Source organism: Lissotriton vulgaris, unplaced genomic scaffold (assembly GCF_964263255.1).
Source record: "Lissotriton vulgaris unplaced genomic scaffold, aLisVul1.2 SCAFFOLD_328, whole genome shotgun sequence".
NCBI lineage: Eukaryota > Metazoa > Chordata > Amphibia > Caudata > Salamandridae > Lissotriton > Lissotriton vulgaris.
Window position 1 is genome coordinate 1,500,903 of NW_028243607.1, and position 22,500 is coordinate 1,523,402.

The 22,500-nt window shown below is 47.6% G+C and overlaps 2 protein-coding genes across 2 annotated transcripts in view; both read right to left on the bottom strand.

The window, feature by feature from the left end:
* Positions 1 to 22,500, bottom strand: part of LOC147668286 (E3 ubiquitin-protein ligase TRIM39-like) — a 183,137-nt gene that overhangs the window by 126,946 nt on the left and 33,691 nt on the right. The window lies entirely within an intron of this gene.
* LOC147668287 (uncharacterized) lies at positions 750 to 7,922 on the bottom strand. The gene is made up of 2 exons (XM_086948635.1): positions 5,931 to 7,922; positions 750 to 884 (listed from the first exon to the last, which is right to left on the bottom strand). The coding sequence occupies exons 1-2, from the start codon at positions 7,920 to 7,922 to the stop codon at positions 750 to 752; spliced, it is 2,127 nt and encodes a 708-aa protein (XP_086804761.1).

A 22,500-nucleotide genomic window follows, 5' to 3' on the forward strand; every position in this document is an offset into this window, starting at 1 on the left:
GCAAAGTCAAGTACATTTCCCCAAAACCATACAACAAAATGAATATTGTAAGTACCAGCCACACATATCTATAATGTAAGTACCAGTGGCACATATCAGGATTGTGAGCACCAGCCCTAAGTATCACAGACAGTCACTTTTTTTGAACCTGTTCTTGCATAAAGACCAGAATCCCTGCTCAAGGTAAACACGCCTCATCACTGACACTCTTACTTGATAAAGATTCTGTGCACACTTTATACCTAAACCCATGAAAACATTTCAACTTGGCACTACTTTACAGAACAAACTTTTTTCCTAGCGACACTGTCAAATATTCCAGAACAGCACAGAACCGAGTGAAAATATCTGCTCTAAGAAGTTTTTATAAGTACAATAACCATGTACGCTGCCCATATACCAATGACAAACAGAAAACATTATGGGATGCTTAGCATGAAAAAAGGTACATTATCCGTAGATTTCCTAGTTGATGCTCACTAATGAATACTATGCACTTACACAACCTAGTTTCTCCCTTCAACCTGGTTTTCACATCCGGGACGTTCTCGTCCCTGAAATTAGATGCTTCCAGCACATAGATCACAAACTCAGAACAGGATGGAGAGGCTTGCAAACATAGGACACTCTGGCCTCACTCTTAGTAACTCTACCATACTCAAGTCTTTCATACTCCTCTCCTGCAACTTCCATCTGTCACTCTACAAAATAGCATCCTTTCAACTGACCTGCAAATGACCAGGACCAAACTAGCACTTAATAGAAGAACTCTTAGACTTCATCACCTTTGCTTCCATCCAACGTGGTCCCCTCAGATTCACCGGATACTTCAACTCCAACACAAAATACATGAACGAAGAGCCTTCTACACACTTCTCAACACACTGGAAAAAAAACACTCATCAATGACTCAACACAAAGGCAACACAACAGGCCTCATTCAATCAACCTCTCCTAATAAATGAAACTAGACACCTGTAGCCCTCAACTAGACCAACCACATTTCCATCCTCAACTGGACTGACCAGCTTGCCACCCCCTTCAACATCCATATACACCAGAGTGCCAAGAACAACCGAAAAGAGGAAAAAACCTTCCACTCCAGTAAGACATTCTTCTGTAAAAAGAATTGAAGAACCAGCCAGGACACTTCAGTCCTCCAGAGATGTCAGAGCAGAATGAAAATAAACATACTATGCTAAAACAAAAGTCTAACACCCTACTAAAAACACCACCTCTACCTGCAAATCCTTCATAGCCGCTAAAACATTTTACTATAAAACCACTGTGAGGAAATGGGTTTCATTATAGGGTGTGGTTGTGCGACCTCACTGTGTAATACACTTACCAACTCCTATAGGACCAATAGGTTTTGTTTGTTACACTCTGTAGCTCAAACCTAGGTGGCTTTGGTTCTGAGCAGCAAGGTGTATATTAAGGCACAAGTGTGAAGCATTTAAAGAGCACCTAAACAATTGAAGAAATCCGAGACACTCAGGAAATCCATCACCATTTTATACAAATAGACAGCATTTTTAGAGGGCCCTGGGGATACAGCTATAAAAAATATGTACTTATTCACGTAACCACGATCAAGCATTGGCAAATTGAATGAAAAACTTTGGTGTCAATGCAGTTACTTGGGTGGCCAATTCTGGCAGGGAGCCAGTCAAGGTGACCATCAAGATCCTCTGAACCAGTTTCCTCCGAGGAAGAAGCAGATCCAGGCACTTTTATCCCTTTGCTATAAGGTCCTATGGAAGTGGTCCTGATGCAAGGGATACAGTATGTGGAAGATGCTCAAGGATGCGGTGGATGCAATGCGGTTGACGGGGGTCTTCCTGCGGCTACTCCTCATTTCATTAACTCAGTGACGCGGGCCTGGACAGAGAGGTCCTCATTCCTTGAGGTCTTCTCGGTCCTGGCAGAAGCACACTCGCCACTGGGCTACCAGTCAGCCGGCATTCTGTCGCCAATGAACCTCTTACAAACTGGGATCTCAGTCTGGAAGAGATACATTGACAATATTTTTATGATCTGGCAAGACTCAGAGGAAACCATGAAACAATAATTGCGAGGGGCTCAACTTGACTATGTCACAAAGGAAAACTACGATTCCATTACTTGACCTCAGCATACAACACCTTGATGAAGTACTAATCACAAGCCTCTTCAGAAAACCCACTGAGATATGACAGCAACCACCCACGTGCCCTAAGAGACTCACTTCCCTACTCTGAGTTCCTAAGCATTAGGAGGAACTACACACTGAAAGAAGACTATATTCGTGAATCTAAGTTCCTGAGTAACAAACTGCCAGCAAGAGGGTACCCACGCAGACTAGTTCTCAATTCCCTGAAAAGAGCATGATACTGTCCAAGGGACTGCCTCTTAGAACCTAAAGAGAAATCATCACAAAATTGCATAGTATGTCTCACTACTTTTTCACCTGTCTCACATACCGTACGCAAAAGCATCCTCAAACACTGGCAAGCCCTCAATGCAGGGACACTCAATTTGGAATGCCCACTATTTGCATTTCGAAAGAGCAAAAACATTAAGGACCATTTGGTCAGAGCAGCCTTACCTATAACCAAACCCACCGGCACACTTACGGATCACTGGGGCCTGGAACCACTTACAGGTCATGTCAAATGTGGTAACTGTGTTGCATTTAAGTTGACTATTAAGTGCAAGGAATTTATCTTTGGCAAAATGAAAATGGAGTTAAAACATTTATGTAACTGCAACACCTGCAATGTCATCTATGCCATACTGTGCCCCTGCGATAAAATCTATATTGGTCAGACAGCACAAAAAGCACGGATAAGATTTTGCCAACACCACAGCAGACTACGCTGCAGAACACCAAATGCCCTCCTTGTGGAACACTTCCTGGTGTCAGGTCATAACGAGGATGACATTCGCGGGACCATCATCAGTGTCATCAAGTCACCTCCAAGGGGCGCTGACCTGTCGCAGCTCCTCAACAAGGAGGAATTCAAGTGCATTTTACGAACTGGAAGCATACATATTGGACTTAACCGCCTTGAGGATTGGACCACATTAATATAAATCAGCAAGGTCTCTTGACTTTCATGTGACCCAGGATCCTCCACCAATTATGTGTTCTTGGTTCCTTCTGTGCAAATTAACAATTGTCATGCAAGCACTCTATAATTCTTTTCTATGCTTTTTTCAATTGCTCCCTGTGAACTTTGCTTTTATTCTTTAAGACTCTACTTAACTGTATGTTTTCAGTGTTTCTGTTGCGTGCACAGCCCCGACCGCTGCACATCTTCCGGACCCGACGGAGGACCCGTATCTATGGGAGAGGACCGCTGTCCTTCTCCGCGAAATGCGGGAGCTCTGGGTGTCCGGAGCTCCCGGACCACAATACCCAGCACCCTATGTAGGCGAAGACAAACCCACACAGGAAGTGACGCATCAAGGAGCTTCCGGCCGGCTACATAAGCCGGAGCCGGAGGAAGGAAGCTCGCAAATTATTCCGGCTTTGCTACGAGGCGCATACTGAAGGAGTGAAAAATTGTCTAGCAGACGCGACAAAGAATTTTCAATTCTATTAAGGACACAGAGGCGAGGATTATGCTTCTCTTCACTTTACTGACATAAACAGCAGCCAATAAAAAACTTTAAACTGGCATGACCCCGGAAGGACAACCCCCTCCAACAGTATGCACCAATCACTATCAAGTCCACTGTATATCTGTCCATGTTTATCAATACGACCTCCTCTTTCTTTGCGACACATCATCAGTCCAACAAGACCGGAGGCCAACGTGGCAACCATCGCATCCATCGTCGAGGAAGGCACCTCCTGCACCACGTCACAGATTTCCAGAGCATAGACTGTTCACCTCATGTCTGCTTGTGCTGATCTCCTGAAACAAGAACATAAGTCGTAATGGCCATTCCCAAACTTGGAAAGACAACAAGCCAATAACAATCATTCGGGTGGGTACAAGAATTCATCAACCATATAACATTGCATGAAATACAATCCTGCAAGCCCGGGTGGGATAATCCTCGCCTCCGTGTCCTTAATAGAATTGAAAATTCTTTGTCGCGTCTGCTAGACAATTTTTCATTCTATGTCAGTCCACGGAGGCTCAGATTATGCTAGTTTAAAGTTTATCCACCACCACCGAGGCCACATCCACAATAGGCTTATGATAAAACACTTTAAAGGTGGAATCAGAAGACCAATCTGCCGCAGTCATGATATCTTGAAGCCGGGAGCCGGCACCAAAGGATTTTGAGGCCATAGCCCCTCTCACAGAATGAGCCCCAAATATAGAGGTATCAATACCCGCCAGGCCCAACAACCAGGTAACCCACCTGGCCAGAGTTGCACTGGTGACTGGGCGGAAAGGTTTCTGTAATGAAATCAACAGTTGACCAAAACCAGTTCTAAATTCCCTAGTACAATCCTCATATACCTTCAAACATTTGACCACACATAATTTACTGTGATGAGGAAATGCAGGATATGCAATACATTTTGTATGCGTTTTTGTACGCCTAGAGATCGTAAAAGAAACTCCCGTGGGAGTGAATACTCTACCTGATAAATCCAAGGCCCGAATATCCGACACTCGCCTGCATGAAAACAGGCAGAGGAGAAGTGTAAGTTTAGCTGAGAGCTGTTTGCGAGACAGACCCTCATTAGCCGGCCAGGCCGCCAAAAAACGTAGGACCACTGACACGTCCCAGAGTTCAGTATACCTGGGTTGAGGGGGCTTCACTAAGCGGACCCCCCTGACTACCCTGCACACCAAAGGGTGTTCCCCAACGGGCTTACCGTCAACATGCGGGTGCCCCGCGGAGATCGCCGATCGGAAGTTATTCACTGTGCGATAAGCCAGACCAGACCGCGCCAGTTCCGATAAGAAATTCGCTATGACAGTAATATCGGATCCCATCGGATCCCCCTGCCGTTCGTTACACCAACCAACCCATCGTCTCCAAGCTGACTCATATCGCTTGTGGGTGGAAGGTGCCCATGCCTGAGATAGGAAAAAGAGAGTGTCCTCTGAAACTCCCGGCATTTGCCAACGTCGCCGGAAAGTCTCCACGCCATGAGGGACAACTGATTCTGCAGGACCAGCGGGTGGGGAAGACCCACCGGGTCCGTGAGAAGATCCGGGAACGTCGAAATTTGCACCGGCGCTGCACAGGTGAGACTCATTGCCACCGGGAACCACGCTTGTGCTTTCCAGCACGGTGAGACCAAGACCAATTCCGCTTTCTGCCTCCGAACCTGAGCCAGAACTCTCGGGATCATGATAAAAGGAGGAAACGCATACAGAATGCCCGTCGTCCACGATTGAAGGAAGGCGTCCGAGCTGATCGCCAAGGGATCCGGGCGCCAGCTGTAAAACTGGGGAAGTTGCCTGTTGAGCCGAGAGGCAAAAAGGTCTACCACACACGGACCCCATTTGTGGTTCAATGCCCCGAAGATTCGAGGGTGCAGTCTCCAATCGCTCGCATCTCTCAAGTATCGAGAGTTCCAATCCGCCGTCACGTTGGCAGACCCCGGAATATATTCCGCCGTCACCGAAATTTGATGGGCCAGGCAATAATGCCAAAAGTCCTTGGCTATCTCCGCTAGGAGACGCGACCTGGTGCCTCCCAGGCGATTTATGTAGCGTACCGCGGACACATTGTCCATGCGGAGGAGAATACAACACGAAACTCCCTGAGGGGACAGAGTGCGGATCGCAAAAGAACCCGCCAGGAGTTCCAGACAGTTGATGTGGAGACTCAACTCCTCGCGGGACCACCGGCCCCCGGTCTCCACCGAGCCGCAACGGGCTCCCCAGCCCCACCGGCTGGCATCCGACTCTATTACCACTTCCGGGGTGGCCGCGAAAATGGCTCTGCCGTTCCACGCATCCATATGCTCTAACCACCAGTTTATCTCCGTACGTGCCTCCGCAGAAAGAGAAATCTGTTGGGCATAGGTCAGTCCCTTGCGCAAATGCAAGGCCTTCAAACGCTGCAGGGCCCTGTAATGCAAAGGACCCGGAAAGATCGCCTGGATCGAAGAAGCCAGAAGCCCCACCAGGCGTGCCAACGTCCTCAAGGAGATTGTCGGAGAGACAAGCGCTCTCCTCAACTCCTTCCTCACCGCCACCCTCTTCTTGAGGGGCAAGAGTAATTGAGCTTTCACCGAGTCCACCTGGAAACCCAGGAACTCCATCACCTGAGAAGGCTGCAAGATCGACTTCTGTATGTTCAGGAGAAAGCCCAAGTCCTGAAGGAGGTGGATCGTCCACGACAGATGGAGCGACACCACCTCCGGTGACTGACCTAAGATCAAGATGTCGTCGAGGTAAATAATGAGGCGAACACCCCGTTCCCTCAACGTCTGCACGATGGGTTTCATCAGCTTGGTGAAACACCATGGGGCGGACGACAGTCCAAAGGGCATGGCGGAAAATTCGAACCACCGATCGCACCATTGAAACTGCAGGAACCGCCTGTGTGGGGGATAGATGGCCACTGCTAAATAGGCGTCCTTTAAATCCAGACGCACCATCCAATCCTGTTCCAATAGTATATCTCTCAGGAGGTGTATCCCCTCCATTTTGAAGTGTCGATAAACGACCCAGCCATTGAACTCCTTGAGATTCAACACCAGTCGATACCCTTGGTCCTTCTTCGGGACCACAAAGACGGTGCTGACGAAGCCTAGCTCGTGTGGGGAGGATTCCACAATCGCCCCCTTCTGGATCAAGGAGCATATCTCCGCATCGATGAAACTCTGCTCTGCTTGGGAAAAACACAGTGGGCCTGGTCTCCGCCGCTGCATCGGGGAGGCATAAAATTCTATGTGGAAACCCTGTATCGTTTGTAACACCCAAGGGTCGTTCGTAAGTTGGCGCCACCTGTGGAGAAAAAGTGACAGTCTGCCCCCCACCATATGCTCTGATGGGCATAGAAGTCGTACCTGAGTAGGAGTAGTCTCCTGAGTTCGCCTGTTGTCCACGATAGTCTCCTCTTTGCCCCTTGCCACGACCTCCTCTATCACGGGAGGGGTAGAAGTTGGGGCGTCGATTACCTCTGCCCCTCTGCTCTGCTCCACGTGAGGTCTGTGCATAACCTCGGCCGGACCCTCGACCTCTTGGGCGTCCGGCCCTATCAAAAACACCACCATGGAGAACCCTCTTGATGTTGGACTGGGCCCTGTCTAATGCGGAGAAGGTGGCAACATATTTGCCCATCTCCCTGACAAATTTGTCTCCGAATAGCATACCATTAGCTAGGACACCAGGTTCGGAAGGGGCCATCTCCGCCAGCTGGGAGTCAAGTCTCATAAGAAAAGAGCGCCTCCGCTCTGTAGACACGGCCACATTTGCATTACCTAAAAAGCACATGGCACGCTGTGCCCATTCCAGAACCTCCGACACATTCAGCGGCACATTCCTATCCTTGGCTATCACCGCCGCGTCCAGAATCTTCGTTAGGGGACCGGCGACATCCAACATTTTGTCCTGGACACCTCTCCATGCTCTATCCAGCCCCTTCTTTGGATCCTTCGCAAACTTGCGCATAAACGCCGCCATTGTGGGATCTAAATCCGGCGTGTCAGCCACCTTCCCTGTCAAGGATGGCCTGGGGCATTCGGAGCGCAACGTGGCCCTCACTCCATTATCGAAACCCTGACGCAGGTTGTTGCTCACATATTGTGCCACCTCAGGGCACGGTATCCACTCAGTGGACCGAGGGTGCACAATATTGTTTGGGTTAAAAAGAAGATTCCTGGGTACCTGACCATCGTCCGCCTTTTGGGTGTGCTTCACCTTCCTAGATCTCTTTCTGGGGGCCACTGATCCCACCTCCGAATCAGATGAATCCGGCGGAGTCGGGGAAGAATCCCCAGAAGTGTCATTCGCCATTGAGCCATGGTCCTTCAGGACATTCCTGGCTATTCGGGCCAACACCTGGGCCGAGGACTGAGAAGAGGTACCGCCCATCCCGGCAGATTTGAACTTTCTCTTTCCATAATTTTTAAGGGGCTTAGCAAAAGGCTTAAGAGCCTGGACTAGTGCAGTCTTCACTGACCCCTGGACGTGGGAATCCAGGGCCTCTACCAAATTCTCCTCCAAATGCTCTTCCTGTGGCTCATAGTCTACATATTCATCGTATTCTGCCCACTGGTTATCCTCCTCGGCGTAGTACGCCATAGCTCTGAAGCAGGGAGGTGTGGAGGAGCTTCAAGGGGGGGGGAGTAGCCCAGGGGAGCCTCCAACACACACACAAACTTAAACAACCAAAATCACTACAGGCAATGAGGCTGAATATTAGGTGGAAGGAGACCCCTATTTTGCACACTGTAAGCTCCCCTAGAGCAGAGCTCTAATGCGGATGCGCTCCGTTTAGCGTTCTACTGAGGCCAGGATTGATGCAGTCTGAAAGCGCGATGCGTGAGGAGCCGGTAAAGTGAAAAACGAAAGTCGGCTCCTCGCGCATGCGCAGTGCGTGTGGGGGCCGGGCTCGACTGCCTCCTGCGCGCGAGCGTCTCGCGTCTGCCTCCTCCTGCTCCACCGCCCCCTACCGGTACACCGCCGGTCGCGCTACGCGCTGAAAACAGAGAACGCCCGCGTGGGCCAATAAACAATAAAACTTGAAAAAAAGGCAATAATCACAAAGTCACCAAAACACCTCAACCACGAGCGGAGGTCCGCTCAGCACATATCATCACTGACGCGCGCGCGCGCCGTCTACAACCACCGCCCTTACACACATTACCCCCAAGAAAGAAGTAAAATAGAAGGGCACTTAACTCGCTGCTGCAGCAGCAAAGAAAGAGGAGGTCGTATTGATAAACATGGACAGATATACAGTGGACTTGATAGTGATTGGTGCATACTGTTGGAGGGGGTTGTCCTTCCGGGGTCATGCCAGTTTAAAGTTTTTTATTGGCTGCTGTTTATGTCAGTAAAGTGAAGAGAAGCATAATCTGAGCCTCCGTGGACTGACATAGAATTTGAGGCTACTTCCTATCCCGGTGGGGTAAGGATGTCGGTGACACCCCCAAGAGTCAATCTCCTGTTTTAACTTTGTTCGCGCTAGCGAGTGCTAACATTTCATGGACTTGCATGTTGTGAAAAAACTTTATTTAAAACTCACGCGGTGACAATTGAAGTTCACCTGTTTTTGAGGTCTAACAATCCTTGGACAAACCTGAAATTTTTTTCTGGTATTTTTTTACCAGGTGGTATATTCCTTTATATCAACTACGTGGTACAGTACTTGGGCTGGTTGCAGTATGTACTACGTGTCATTGTTTAAAGGCTTTTATTTTTAATGGCAAAGAAGTTGAGCCGATCCTGAGAGGCCTCCGAGGGACCACAACAGTTTCACACTGTATTTTCTATCACTTCATCCTCCTCGTATCCTCCACTTTCCAATATCCCCTTCTACACCTTTTATACTTTTAGGCGTACTCTCCCCACCACGTGGTACTCTTTATTAATTATTACATATCATCTTCCCACTTCCATTCATCCAGTAGTCCTTTTGGTTCCACTTTCACTTCCCTTGCTGACTGCTTCTAATCTAACTTTACTGTTCCAATATGGCTGCCGTTTGGATGCCACCTCGCACACTTCACCTCTGATCACATGACCTTGTTACCCAATCAGCCTTCAGCTAGTATAAATTAGGTCACATGACTTCGTTATCCAATCAGCCTCCAGCTAGTATAGCCCTGCACTCCGGCTCCCATTCATCCCCGCGATTGACGCCGGCAGGAAGCACGTCCATGCAGCAGTGTCCTCACTACTAGGTAAGCTCTGTCACAGACGTCTTCCCCTCAGGATCAGGGTGATGCTGAAAAAAGGTCCACCTCCTGATTTCCCCACTCTCTGACTGTTATACCAACACAGACGGTAAAGGTAATCAAGCGAGGGAAAAGGTAAGGGAAGGGACAGCAACGGAAAGGGACAAAACGACAAAAAGAGAGAAAGAAAGGTTATAGCATACAATCCTGACTACTCTCATTAATTCTCGCTAGTAGCCTATATCTACCCCGTAAATCAGGAGGGGAGTCTTTCCTCTCTATTAGCAGATACTTCTCTACTGTGCAATAGCTGCCTGAAAGATAAGTCCAGAATTAGTTCCAACAACTCATACACTCAACCATGTGAGAACAGGAACACAAAACAAACCTACCCTTTTATCTTTCCCTTAAACAATAAAGAACTCTCTCCAGTAACCCAGATGCTGTACTCCTCCTGAAGAAAGAAGACTCCTGCAGTGCGCGGGTATACAAAGTTTCTGGGAGAACACAGCCACTGCATACGACCATCCAAGGTATGAAACAAAAAGAACTACTAGTATTCCAGCTGGGCCCAGCTAAACGGAACACTCTTAAAAATAATAGCAAGATAAGCAGGATACAGTTCCAACCTCTACCGAGGCTTACCAAATTGTAGCTTCCAAACGAAATAAGACTTACGCAAGCCTTTCCTGTTTGATGTTTTGTTCATGTGTATATGCCTGCGATAAATCCCAACGTATTTCTTCTTCGCTGCAGCCGCAAGCGAAAAGGAAACAATGCGAACTACAGCCGCTGAAATCCATGCGTGTTACCTGTGTCCAAGCTACGTCTCAGCCGAGACTCGGGAAACGCCCAAACCTTCTCCACCGCAGCCGCTAATAGAAAGGAAACCCAATGGTAGCAAAGGACGTACAAGAGCTACTCTGACTTCTCAGAGCTCCTAGTGAACGCGTCTCAGCCGAGAACGCGGAAAGTCCTTCCCCGCTGCAGCCGCAAGCGGGAAGGACGGAAACGAAGGTGAACTCCTCCAGGATTCGAAGAAGAACCCTCCGCAAATCACAAACACTAGTAAACACCAGCGTACTCCCAAACTCGATAGTCCAAACACTCGTTCCTCGATCAGGAACGAACACAAACAAGCCAAGTTCAGAAGAGTAATCACATACAGCGCGCCCTGGTGTTGCGCTGGCGTATATGTCCTAGACTCCTCCCACTATGTTGTCCTTCTGGGAGTTGTAGTCAGGTAGGCGCCGTTTGATGAATCATGACAAGCTCCTTCCCAAAGCCCCGCTTTCAGTCTCCGTTGGAGGCTCACGCACACTGTCCTTAACGTAGACCTTCCTTCCCTTCCAACAGGCCTATTCAGACCTAGCGCTTATAATTGATATAGTGACCGCGCACACGGCGCCATCTCTACCAACCTCTTGCAGGTTTGACCGCACCAGGTCCGGAGGCTTAATCTGCCCCACACCATGGCTTATCCATGCTGATGTCCTCTGGACATTAGGTATTTCACCCTCCCCATCTTCACTTTTTGGTTCTCTGTCCCTTTCACAGAGTGGTGAAGGGTCACGTTTCTACATTAAATGACTACTCCTCGTTCACTGCGCACGTAACTTTAATGACGGATTCCCGTATGTTTTGTCTCCGCTTTTACTCGCTGATCACCAACGACTATCTTTGTTGTCTAACAGTTCACTACCCCTGGTTGCTCCATCGGATTACGCCGCGCTTATGACACACTTGTTTTGGTTGTCTCCCAGGCGACTGCGCTCCCTGTTTCTCCTTTCATTAATTTTAAATTTAATATACACTCAACTGTTTGATTGTTTTTTGCTCCGTAAGCGCCGCTCCCCCTGCACTTCTATTTTTTATAGTTCACATTTGTTCCACGTACGCAGCAATTTTTTATTGATTGGTTTACACATACTCCTTTACACACTAGTAAAAAGATTGTACGTCTTTTCTCCTTTTTAGCCCAACCTAATCCTGTGTCCCTCTCCTTTCTCCTATCTTCTCTCCCAAACTCTTGTCTTTGGTAATTACAGGCAAATGTACCCCCGCATGCTTATGTAACTGTCCTGATGATGATCCTAATATGTTTTGTAAGGATTGAAACACCGTCGACTTAATGCACACCATACACTTCTCAACTAAATATCGCTCATGTGTAATAGTGTCCCACTATATTTTGTTTGTAACATCAGTATGTGCTACATACAAACAACATACTCTGCTTGAGCCTTTTCTGTAACACATTGTTCATCTAATTTTGCCGAGTTGGATGCAGGCTTGTGTCCCACTTCAAATGTCTTTTGTTGATTTTTTGGAAACTAATTGAATATTAAAGTATTTTTCTGGCTGGACAGCTTCAAATATAGCATTGATTGAGTCTATATTCATTGTTTGTTTAATCTTCTGTTTAGAGACCATTGTGTTTGAAACTAGTAAACTACCCAAAGTCCCTGACCAATAGTAATTGGGCACCCTTGTTTTTCAAAGCAGGCATTGCGGATGAAGGCAAATTCTTCCCTGGGCGATAACGTGCCTTCTAGGTGACAAAGCTGCACTCCGACGACTCTCCTGGGTCCAGCACTCTCGGGTGCAACTTTGAGCATCGGATCCTGGTCCTGGATGGATTGAATACTTGAGCTAACCTCAGCCACTGGCACGTTCTCAGGACGCATCACAATCCATTGTTTTTCGTCCACCATAACACCTCAGTTTGGACCCAGCCATATGCAAATCAGCCTTGACCCTGCTCTAATGGGAACAGTACAGCCCAAACTGTCAAGCCAGGTTCTCCCAGAACTGGAATATAAGCAACCTAGGATGGTTTTGCCTGGTTATGGGCACATCAGCCTTAAACCCAGTAGCACAGTGGCCTTCTCCTTTGCTAGGCTCCAAGTTCAGCAGGTGCAGTCCACACCTTTGCAGCCTATCTTTGCAGGTCCTCCGTGGAGCAGGGCAGTCCTTCAGTGCTTTTTTCCAGTCCATCGAGATCTGGGTTCTGGGTGCCAGAGGTGCCTTATTTATACTCACTCAGAAAGTGCCCAATGGGTAGGGTGTGGTTGGTAGCCAATAAGCTACCAGGTTCCCTCTCTCCTGATGACCGCTCCTTCCTTTGTAGTGTTGCATCTGCCTATGCCAGGATGCACCCTTCTGCCCACTTCCAACATGACAGAACCACTCTTTTGGTGTCTAGACCTCTATAGTACAACCCAGAGGTGTGGCTACACACCCCTGGAAAACTGGTTTGGCAACTGGTTGCCCTTCTTCTTCCTGAGTGCCAGCCTGTCTACCTAAACAATATAGCAGCCCCTCTCTCAAGTGTTCCCCATTTGCTTTTCAATGGCAGCTTCACCTTTGAAGCTAGTCTTTTGGGTCACACGTTTGGTTTTCTGCCAGGGAGAGGTAACACCTCTCTCTCGCGCAGGCTGCTAGTGTCTTCTTTCCTGGTAATCGTTGCACTTCTCACCAGGATGGAAGAAGGCTGCCTCAAAGAGAACCCCCATGTGCAGCCGTGGACGGGCACAAGGGAGTTAGGGCAACAAGGGCAACTTTGTTGAAGTTACAATCTACAAAAAATATAAAATAAATTCAACTTGGGCATCAAGTCGGCCTTAACATAACGAGCTGTTTGATACCTTGCAGTATCAACTTTAGTTGTCCAAGTAAGGAGTTAGTAGGACTGTGGTGGCAGTCTGCTAATCTGCTCTCATCAATGGGGCTACTAGCCTTTTCCTTTGTAAAAACGACAATAGTAGGTTTTTCCTGCTGAAACATGTACAACACTTGTTCCAATTGATAACCTACAGCTCCTTGCATTAAGGCTCGCTAGACCTGCCTCAGGGATGAGTTATGTACATTACACAGGAAGACTTGACTTTGCCATGACTTTAAAATGTCAAAGTGGAGTCAGCAATTCGAAAATACCCTTCCAGTCTGCAATGGCAGGCTAGGAGCCATGTTTTTACCTCAGACATACACAGGGTGTCACAATCAGTGCTGTAGTCCCTGGGTTGTCCCTCCAACTCACAGGCCCTGGGTACCCGAGTACCATATGCTGAGGACCTACATGTATCAATCAATCAGGATTTAAAAAGCACGGCCAATCATCCGATAGGGTATGCAGGTGCTTGCAGGTCCCAGAGGATTATTTGAAAAGCCAGGTATTGAGGACCACTCGGAATTCTGGAAATGAGGGGATTGTCTAGAGGTGCCTGCGGAGGCTGTTCCAGGTCTTTGCTACGAAGGGAGGAGAAGGAGTGTCCTCCACTTCTGCTTCAGTAGATACAGGGAGTATGGGCAAGTGAAAGGGAAGCGGAGCGCAGTGTTCGACAGTTGGTTGAAGTTCAGGCGGTGGTTAATGTAGGCGGGTCCTTGGTTGTGTAGAGCCTTGTGTGCGTGGGTCAGCAGCTTGTGTTGGCATCTCTTCTGTACGGGGAGCCAGTGGAGTTGCCCGAGGTCGGGGGTGATGTGGGTTCATCGGGGAGGGCCATGGAGAAGTGTGGCTGCGGAGTTCGTTCTGTAGGGTCTAAAGTCTCAGTAGGAGGTGTGCAGCAATTCCTACGCAGAGGGCGTTGCCGTAGTCCAGTTAACTGGTGATGAGGGCCTGTATCACAGTGTGTCTCGTGTGTAGGGGTAGCCACTTGAAGATCTCACGTAGCATGCGCAGAGTGAGGAAGCAGGCAGAGGAGACAGCACTGATGTGCGATTTTATTTGAGATTTTTGTCAATGATGATTCCGAGGTTTCTGTCGTGGTCGTAGGGAGTGGGTGCGTTTCCTAGTTCTGGTGGCCACTAGGAGTCATTCCATGTGTTGCTGATGATCAGTTCTTCCATATTGATTGCGTTTAGCTGCTGGCAATTGTTCTTATCCAGTCGGTGACATTTGTCATGCATCTGTGGAAATTGGTTCTAGTGGAGGTGAAGTGGTCGGTGAGTGAGAGGATGATTTGGGTGTCGTCTGTGTAGAAAATTATGTTGAGATTGTGGGATCTAACAATGTTGGCCAGGGGGGGTCATACATGTGTTAAAGAGAGTGGGGCTGGGGGATGAGGCCTGGGGGACACAGCAAGTGCTCACCTTGGGTTCGGAGGTGAAAGGTGGATCCTCTGGGTTCTTCCGGTGAGGAAAGAGGTGATGGCATGCATCAGAGCACATCCCCTTGGATGCCAATGTGGTGGAGTATTTTTATCAGGCTATAGTGTTGAAGGCTGCTGAAAGGTCGAGGAGAATCAGAGTAGCGGTTTCTCCTATGATGAGGTGCAGGAATGGGTCTGTGGGTGTTCCCAAGTGGATGGATTTCATGGTGTAGGTGGGTTTCGGGGTGGAGAGGTGATTCCAGGTGGTTAGTTTGTGGTTCGTGTTGGTTGCGGTGGTGGCGTATCTGTTCAGGAAGTCCGTAGGTGAGGGTTAAGGGTTTGAAGTTTCTGTTTATGGTGTGATCTTGCAGTAGAAGAAGTCGGCAAGGTTGTTGAACAGCTCCTGTGAGGGTGTGAAGTTGTTTTTACTGGCAGTCAGGTTGGAGAATTCCTCAACAATGTTGAAAAGCTTCATGGTGTCGTTGGCGCTGGTTTTGATGCGTGCGACTAGGGCGGTCTTCTTTGTTACCCTCAGCAGGCGGTGGTAGAGGATGAGGGAGGCCTTGAAGGCTGCCCTTTTTGGCGTGCCCTCTTCTCTCCAGCTCTTTGTTGTCTTATTGCGCTGTTCTGAGTTCTTGGGTGTACCAGCTAGCCTTTTTGAAGGGTCTTCTCTGGATGTAAGTAAGCTCATGCCAATTTGGTATAGGCCAATCAAACATATACAGTTTAAGGTCAGGGCACATGCAATTAGTTCTGGTTAGCAGCTTTCAGTGGACTCTCATGAGTCGAAAAACCAGCATCATCAGTTCAAATACCTGGGGTTGAAATTACAAAACAGGCATTTCCTACAACCATCATCAATGATGTAACCAACAGAAGCAAAGCCCTCCTCAAGGCTGTCAAACATTGAACTAATACTCTCCTACAACCCACAGTCCCTGCATCAGTCAACAAATACAATGCCTTCAAACTCATCTTTACCAAGATCAACAAATCATATCCGACACGTTCCCCAACTTCTAACCCTCACCCATTGCCTCACCACCACATGGACCTCTTTCAATCAAGTCTTGTGCATGGATCTCTCCAATATTCTGAAATCTCTTTAGGCAACCTCAAACAAATACAAGGCCCTCTCTTCATCCATCATCAAATTTGTCCACGAAGAGGCCCGTAAACCCTTCACCCCCATTTTCAACATCGCCCTCAGCCATGGAATGCTCTCAGACAGTTGAGATCCTTCCACTGCTAAAGAAACTATCCCTGGGCTCACCAACATCTAACCTATAACCCACCTTCCACTTATAGTGACACTCATCAAGTAAGCTGTTGCCACATGCTACAGGAGCACATCCACAAGAATACACATCTACAATACCACCAATCTGCCTTCAGACAACACTGCTGCCCTGAGACAGCCACATTCCAAGTAGTAGATGATGCCCTCCTCCTCAATGACAAAGCAACCTCTGACCGCCTTCCACACAGACGACCAGCTGGCTCTGATCAACACCATGAAACAAACATGCAATATTCAGACACTGTCTTGAAATTGTTCACATCCAACCTCACCAACAAGATCAAAGAAATCCCCCAGTCTCCTAAGAAGTACCAAGGATCAGTCCTTTCTCTCATCATCTTTAACCACTACAAGGGATCTCTTGGATCCATTCTTACAAACAGCAGCATCAAAATCCATTTATATGCAGATGATGCCCAACTCTACCCAAAAATATCCACACCCAATAACATCCTGCCCCAAACTCATCCCGTTTTGGAAGTCATCTAAAGGTTTTTTGTTTTTTATTAACATTATTGCATACCAACACAGGGCTTACAATACTGATTCAGCAGCACAAGTATGTCGTCATCACATATTAGCCAGCATGTCAATGCAGAGAGGCAACAAAAAAAAAAGAAAACAACAGCCGCCCCAGTCATCATACATCATTGCATTTTAGGTCATTAATGTGCAAGGCCCCCTCTCAGCTATCTTGCCTTCTCCCAGACCCCGGGTACACATGCCTCCCCACAGCCTGCTCAGGCCAACTGCTGCGTCCGTAGTGCGATTTCTGAGATGCGTGACGAAGGGTGCCCAAATGTCTAATAGTCTGGATCCCACTGGCATGAGATCCCAATATGTGTTGAGCTGCTCCTGGCAGTGGGCAGCATCCACCTACCATGCAGCATGTGTGGGTGCAGGCTTCCGACCCCAATGTATTGCCACCCGGCGCTTTGCCAGCAACAATAGCATCGCAGCCCCTTATGGATCCCAGAGAGGAGGGAACTTGAAAGGGGTTTCGCTCCTTTCTTTGTACTTAGGAAGACCATTTGTGAGTAGTTTGAGATCACAGTTGTAATTACAAACCATTGAACAAACGCCCGCGGCTGACATGGGGTAGTATCCTAGCCACAAATTGGATGTTTTTCCATTGGGATAGCTTCATCCTTTGCAAAAGATGTCGGGTGGCCTCCAGATAGTGGTCCCGGGGAATGCTGCATGTTCCCTACAATGTGATTATCTGGATATAAAATGTTTTAGGTTGAGCCTAGCAGCGCGCATGCGCTGCTCTGCGAGGGATGGTGTATTCAGTACTTGGGCTTCAACCTAGCCCATCGCTTGTCATTTGTTGTTCCAGGGCCCCGTCTAAATCCTTACTTTTGAATGGTAAATTGTGGCCATTTGTCTCTATTTTTGGTCTTTCATGCTGTCCCATAGACTGGTCCTGTTACAGTGTCCATTTAGCTTCTGTGCATTTTAGTTCTTTTCACAAACAATTTTTTCAGCTTGCCTGCCTCGTGTTCTAAAAATGTTACAAAATGAGCGGCTAACCAGTGTTACTGCTTTCCCTCCCACCCACCATTTTTCTGTGTGTCTCCCCTTCGCCCAGTGGCGTAGAAAGGTGGTGCGGGGGGGGGGGGGGGTTTCAGGGAGGCGGTTCGAGCTTTGGGGTGGCTGGCAGACACGGGAACCATCGCCACCCTCTTCTCACCTGCGCCCATCGCAGGGCAGCAAATGCCCTGGCCCCCACTGGCAGCAAAAGGTCTAGCTATGCCACTGCCTTCGCACCTTAGCTTTCACTTATGATCTACAGAGTCTGGGTCACTGAAGATCAAGTTGTGCAGTCACAAAGTTAGAATGTTACTTCACTCAGTAGCTCTCTTTCACACACAACTTCCTTTATACAATTAACTCGACTTCGTTTCTGTGAACAGGTCTGTAAATCTTGTTCTTTATCTGGTCACAAACAAGACAGATGTGCCTATTTTGCCAGTAATTACCCTTTATTAGTCCTCTAGGCAGTGCTGCAGCTGTGTCTCTGTTCACAGTTTTAATTCCTTATTCTTATGAATTAAAAGGGATTTGTAATGCGCAACTTAGCTCAAAAAGGGCATCAAGGCGCAAAAAGACAGACAGACAGATAGTCTCAAAATGCCAAATGCAGGTCAACTAATACGCCTGAGAGAAGAGCCAGGTCTTCAGAAGTTTAGTCCTCTAGCCAGTGTTGCTAACTGCTTCTCTGGTCCAAGTGGTAATTCGCCATTGCAAGTCCTCTACACAGTGCTGCGGGTGTGCCTCTAGTCCCTGTGGTAATTCCTCATTCTTAGTCCTCTAGCCACTGCTACTAGCTGCTTCTCTGGTCCCAGAGGTAGTTAGTCATTCTAAGTCCTCTAGACAGTTCTGCAGGTGTGCCTCTAGTTCCAGTGGTAATTCCTCATTCTTATTCCTCTAGCCCAGGGGTCTCCAAACCGGTCCTGGAGGGCCGGATCCATGCCAGATTTTTTGGATATCCCCATTGAGATACATGTAGTTATTTTAAAAATCTGGCATGGATCCGGCCCTCCAGGACCGGTTTGGAGAACCCTGCTCTAGCCACTGCTGCTAGCTGCTTTTCTGGTCCCAGTGATAACCCCTCATTCTTAGTCCTGTAGACAATGCCGCAGCTGCTGCTATGGTCCTGTCAGTAACTTCTCATTCTAAGTTCTCTAGACATTGCTGCAGCTGCATTTTTGTTCGCAGTGGTAATTCCTCATTCTTAGTCCTTTGGATAGTGCTGCAGCTGCTTCTCTGGTCCCAGTGGTAATTCCTCATTCTAAGTCCTCTAAACAGTGCTGCAGACGCTTCTCTAGTCCCAGTGGCAATTCTTCATTCTTAGTCCTCTAGGCAGGGCTGCTAGCTGCTACTCTGGTCCCGTCAGTAATTCTTCATTCTAAGTCCTCTATGCATTGCTGCAGCTGAGTTTCTGGTCACAGTGGTAATTACTCATTCTAAGTCCCCTAGGCAGTGCTGCGTTTCTGTTCCCAGTGGTAATTCCTAATTCTAAGTGATATAGGCAGTACTGTTAGCTGCTTCTCTGGTCCAGTCAGTAACTCCCGCATTCTAAGTCATCCAGACAGTACTGACAGCTGCTTCTCTGTTCCATTCGGTAACTCCTCCGTTCTAAGTGCTCTAGGCAGTGCTCCTAGTCGCTTCTCCTGTCCCAGTGGTAATTCATCATTCTTAGTACTCTAGGCAATGCTGATAGCTACTTCTCTGGTCCCATCATCAATTTCTCATTCCAAGTCCTTTAGATGAGGTGCTGCTAGCTGCTACTCTGGTCCCATCTGTAATTCCTCTTTCTAAGTCTTCCAGCCAGTGCTGCTAGCTGCTACGCTGGTCCCATCGAAAATTCCCACATTTCAAGTCTTCTAGGTAGTACTGCAGCTGTGTCTCTGTTCCCAGTAGTAATTCCTTAGTATTAGTCATTTAGACAGTGCTACTAGCTGCTTCTCTGGTCCCATCAGTATCTCCCCTATTCTTAATCCTTAGTCAGTGCTGCAGCTGTGTCTCTGGTCACAGTGGTAATTCCTCATTCTGATTCCTCTAGGCAGTGTTGATAGCTGCTTCTCTGGTCCTGTTGGTAATTCCTCATTCTTAGTCTTCTAGACAGTGCTGCAGTTGCATATTTTGTCCTGTCAGTAGTTCCTCATTCGAAGTCCTCTGTGCAGTGCTGCTTGCTAGGTGCTTGTCTGGTCCAGTCGGTCATTCCTCATTCTAAGTCCTCTAGGCAATGCTGCAGCTTTGTCTCTGTTCATGCATCCACTACACTCCAAACCAAAACACATAGATAAGACATTGTCATTTACAAAGCAAATAGCTCTAACTCTGACAAATGCGAGCCCGATTGCATTACAAATGCTTGTTTTGTTTATGGGTTTGGGGCACATAAACAACGGGAGGATGGAGGCTCAAAAATAGTACCTGAATTACAACACTAGCATTAGACGGAGACTAGTCTATATATATATATAAAAACAAATGAATGTCTGTTTATCCTTTATGCATTACTACACCATTCATCCGATCGCCATGAAATTTTGGGAAGTTGTTGTGTACACTGCAGCGAAAGTTTGTGGTATAACATTTTTTTAAATATCTGCCCCCCAGAGCCCTCATATTCTTTCGAATACTGAAATTGTCAGCGAATTTGCGAGCATCGTCAACAGTTATGCCCCCCAAACGGAAATCGATTGGTCGATCTACATCTGAAGCACGAAAGAACAAGTTCGCACTGTATCAATGGTCGGTAGCAGACGCTGACTGACCAGTAATCACCCAGGACTTATTTCCCTGCTGCCGTAGTGCCTCGCCACTCCAGGTGTTTACATTCTCCGTCGTAATTTCCCAAAGATTAAAGTACGTGTTTCGGAAGCAAGCCTTCTGATCTGCAGCCCCTCTCTCCCTGCCGCCTTCTAAACAAGCAATGGCCCATCGCTGACACCCCTGTTTCCAGTGTGCTTGGCTGTGAGAGGAACATTAGTCGGGGGGGGGTGAGTGAGTGAGTGAGTGAGCGAGTGAGTGAGTGAGTGAGTGAGTGAGTGAGTGTGTGTGTGTGTGTGACCTAAAAAGGCATTACGAGCTTTTGAAACAGACGAGCAACAGGAAGCAAGATTAGAAGCTGTTCGAATACAAACTGCTCAAGCCTGTTCTTCTCAAACGAACGAGCAACGAGAATCAAGATTGGAAGCTGATCGAGTACGCACTGCTCAAACCTGTTCTTCTGAAACGAACAAGCAACGACAATCAAGATTGGAAACAGATCGATTACGCACTACTCAAGCCCGCTCGAATGAAACAGGAGAGCAACGAGAATCAAGATTGAAAGCCGATCAAGTACGCACTGCTCAAGCCACACTTTGAAATGTTTTCCATATTAAAATGAATAGGTTTCAATAAAAATGACACCATGTAAATTGAATGTTATCATAACGAGTTTCCTTGAATTTCCTTTCTTCTGAGATCGCAGCAACGCGCGACGGGTAAGCTAGTCCATACTAATATAATAAAGAGAGAGCCCAAACCTTTGAGGCGGGTAATCTCAGGAACCACAGAACCAATCACAACACCCAATACAGCGTTGGAAAGGGCAGTTGCAGCAGAAGGACATAGGCTGTGCAGACGCCCACCATATACATTTAAAAGGTAAAAGAACCGTGCCCGCAAAGTAGTCCCTTGTGGGCGTGTCTGCGTTGTGCTGTGGGCGTGTGCTGGGGGCGTGTGGTACGTTCCACCCTTCATGCCATGTCTCATATTGTGTGCTAATCCCATCCTGCTCCCTTTAAATACCCCTGCACCCCATAATCATAACCCACCCTTACTCCTTAAAATACCCCAACACCCTTAAACACTAACCCATCTTAACCCTATAAATATACCCTGTACCCCAAAACCCAAACCTATCCCTAAACCCTAAAAATACCCCTGTACCCCAAAACCCAAACCTAGCCCTGAACCCTATAAATACCCCTGTACCTCAAAACCCAAACCTACCCCTGAACCCTAAAAATAACCTTGTACCCCAAAACCCAAAAGTAGCCCTGAACCCTAAAAATACCACTGTACCCCAAAACCCAAACCTACTCCTGAACCCTAAAATACTCCTGTACCCCAAAACCCAAACCTAGCCCTGAACCCTTAAAATACTCCTGTACCTCAAAACCAAAACCTAGCCCTGAACCCTAAAAATAACCCTGTACCCCAAACCTATCCCTGTACCCCAAACTTAGCCATGAACCCTAAAAATATCCCTGCACCCCAAAGCCCAAACCTAGCCCTGAACCCTGAACCCTTAATATACCCCTGTACCCCAAAACCCAAACCTACCCCTGAACCTAAAAATACATCTGTACCCCAAAACCCATACCTATCCCTAAACCCTAAAACTACCCCTGTAACCCATAACCCAAAACTCTATCTGAACCCTTAAAATACCCAAACACCCCAAAACATATACCTCAGTACCCCAAAACATATACCCATACTTACCTTATCCAAACATTAAAAAAAAACATGCTTTTACCATTTGTTAGACATGAGATCCCTAGCTGGCCAGGGCTTGCGCCAAAGTCAGTCAGAGACCACCATTCCTAAGTCAGGGCAAGGGAGTTACACGCCAAGATAACCCCTGCTCACCCTCTAGGTAACGTGACGCGAGCAGCAAGGCTAAACTTGGAGGCTATGTAGGTTAAGTGTTTGCGTGCGCACCCAGCAACAACACCCAAGGCCCACCACAAAAGAAACTCCATACAAGGTTATATATATAAAGATAGTCCAAATCAACAGAA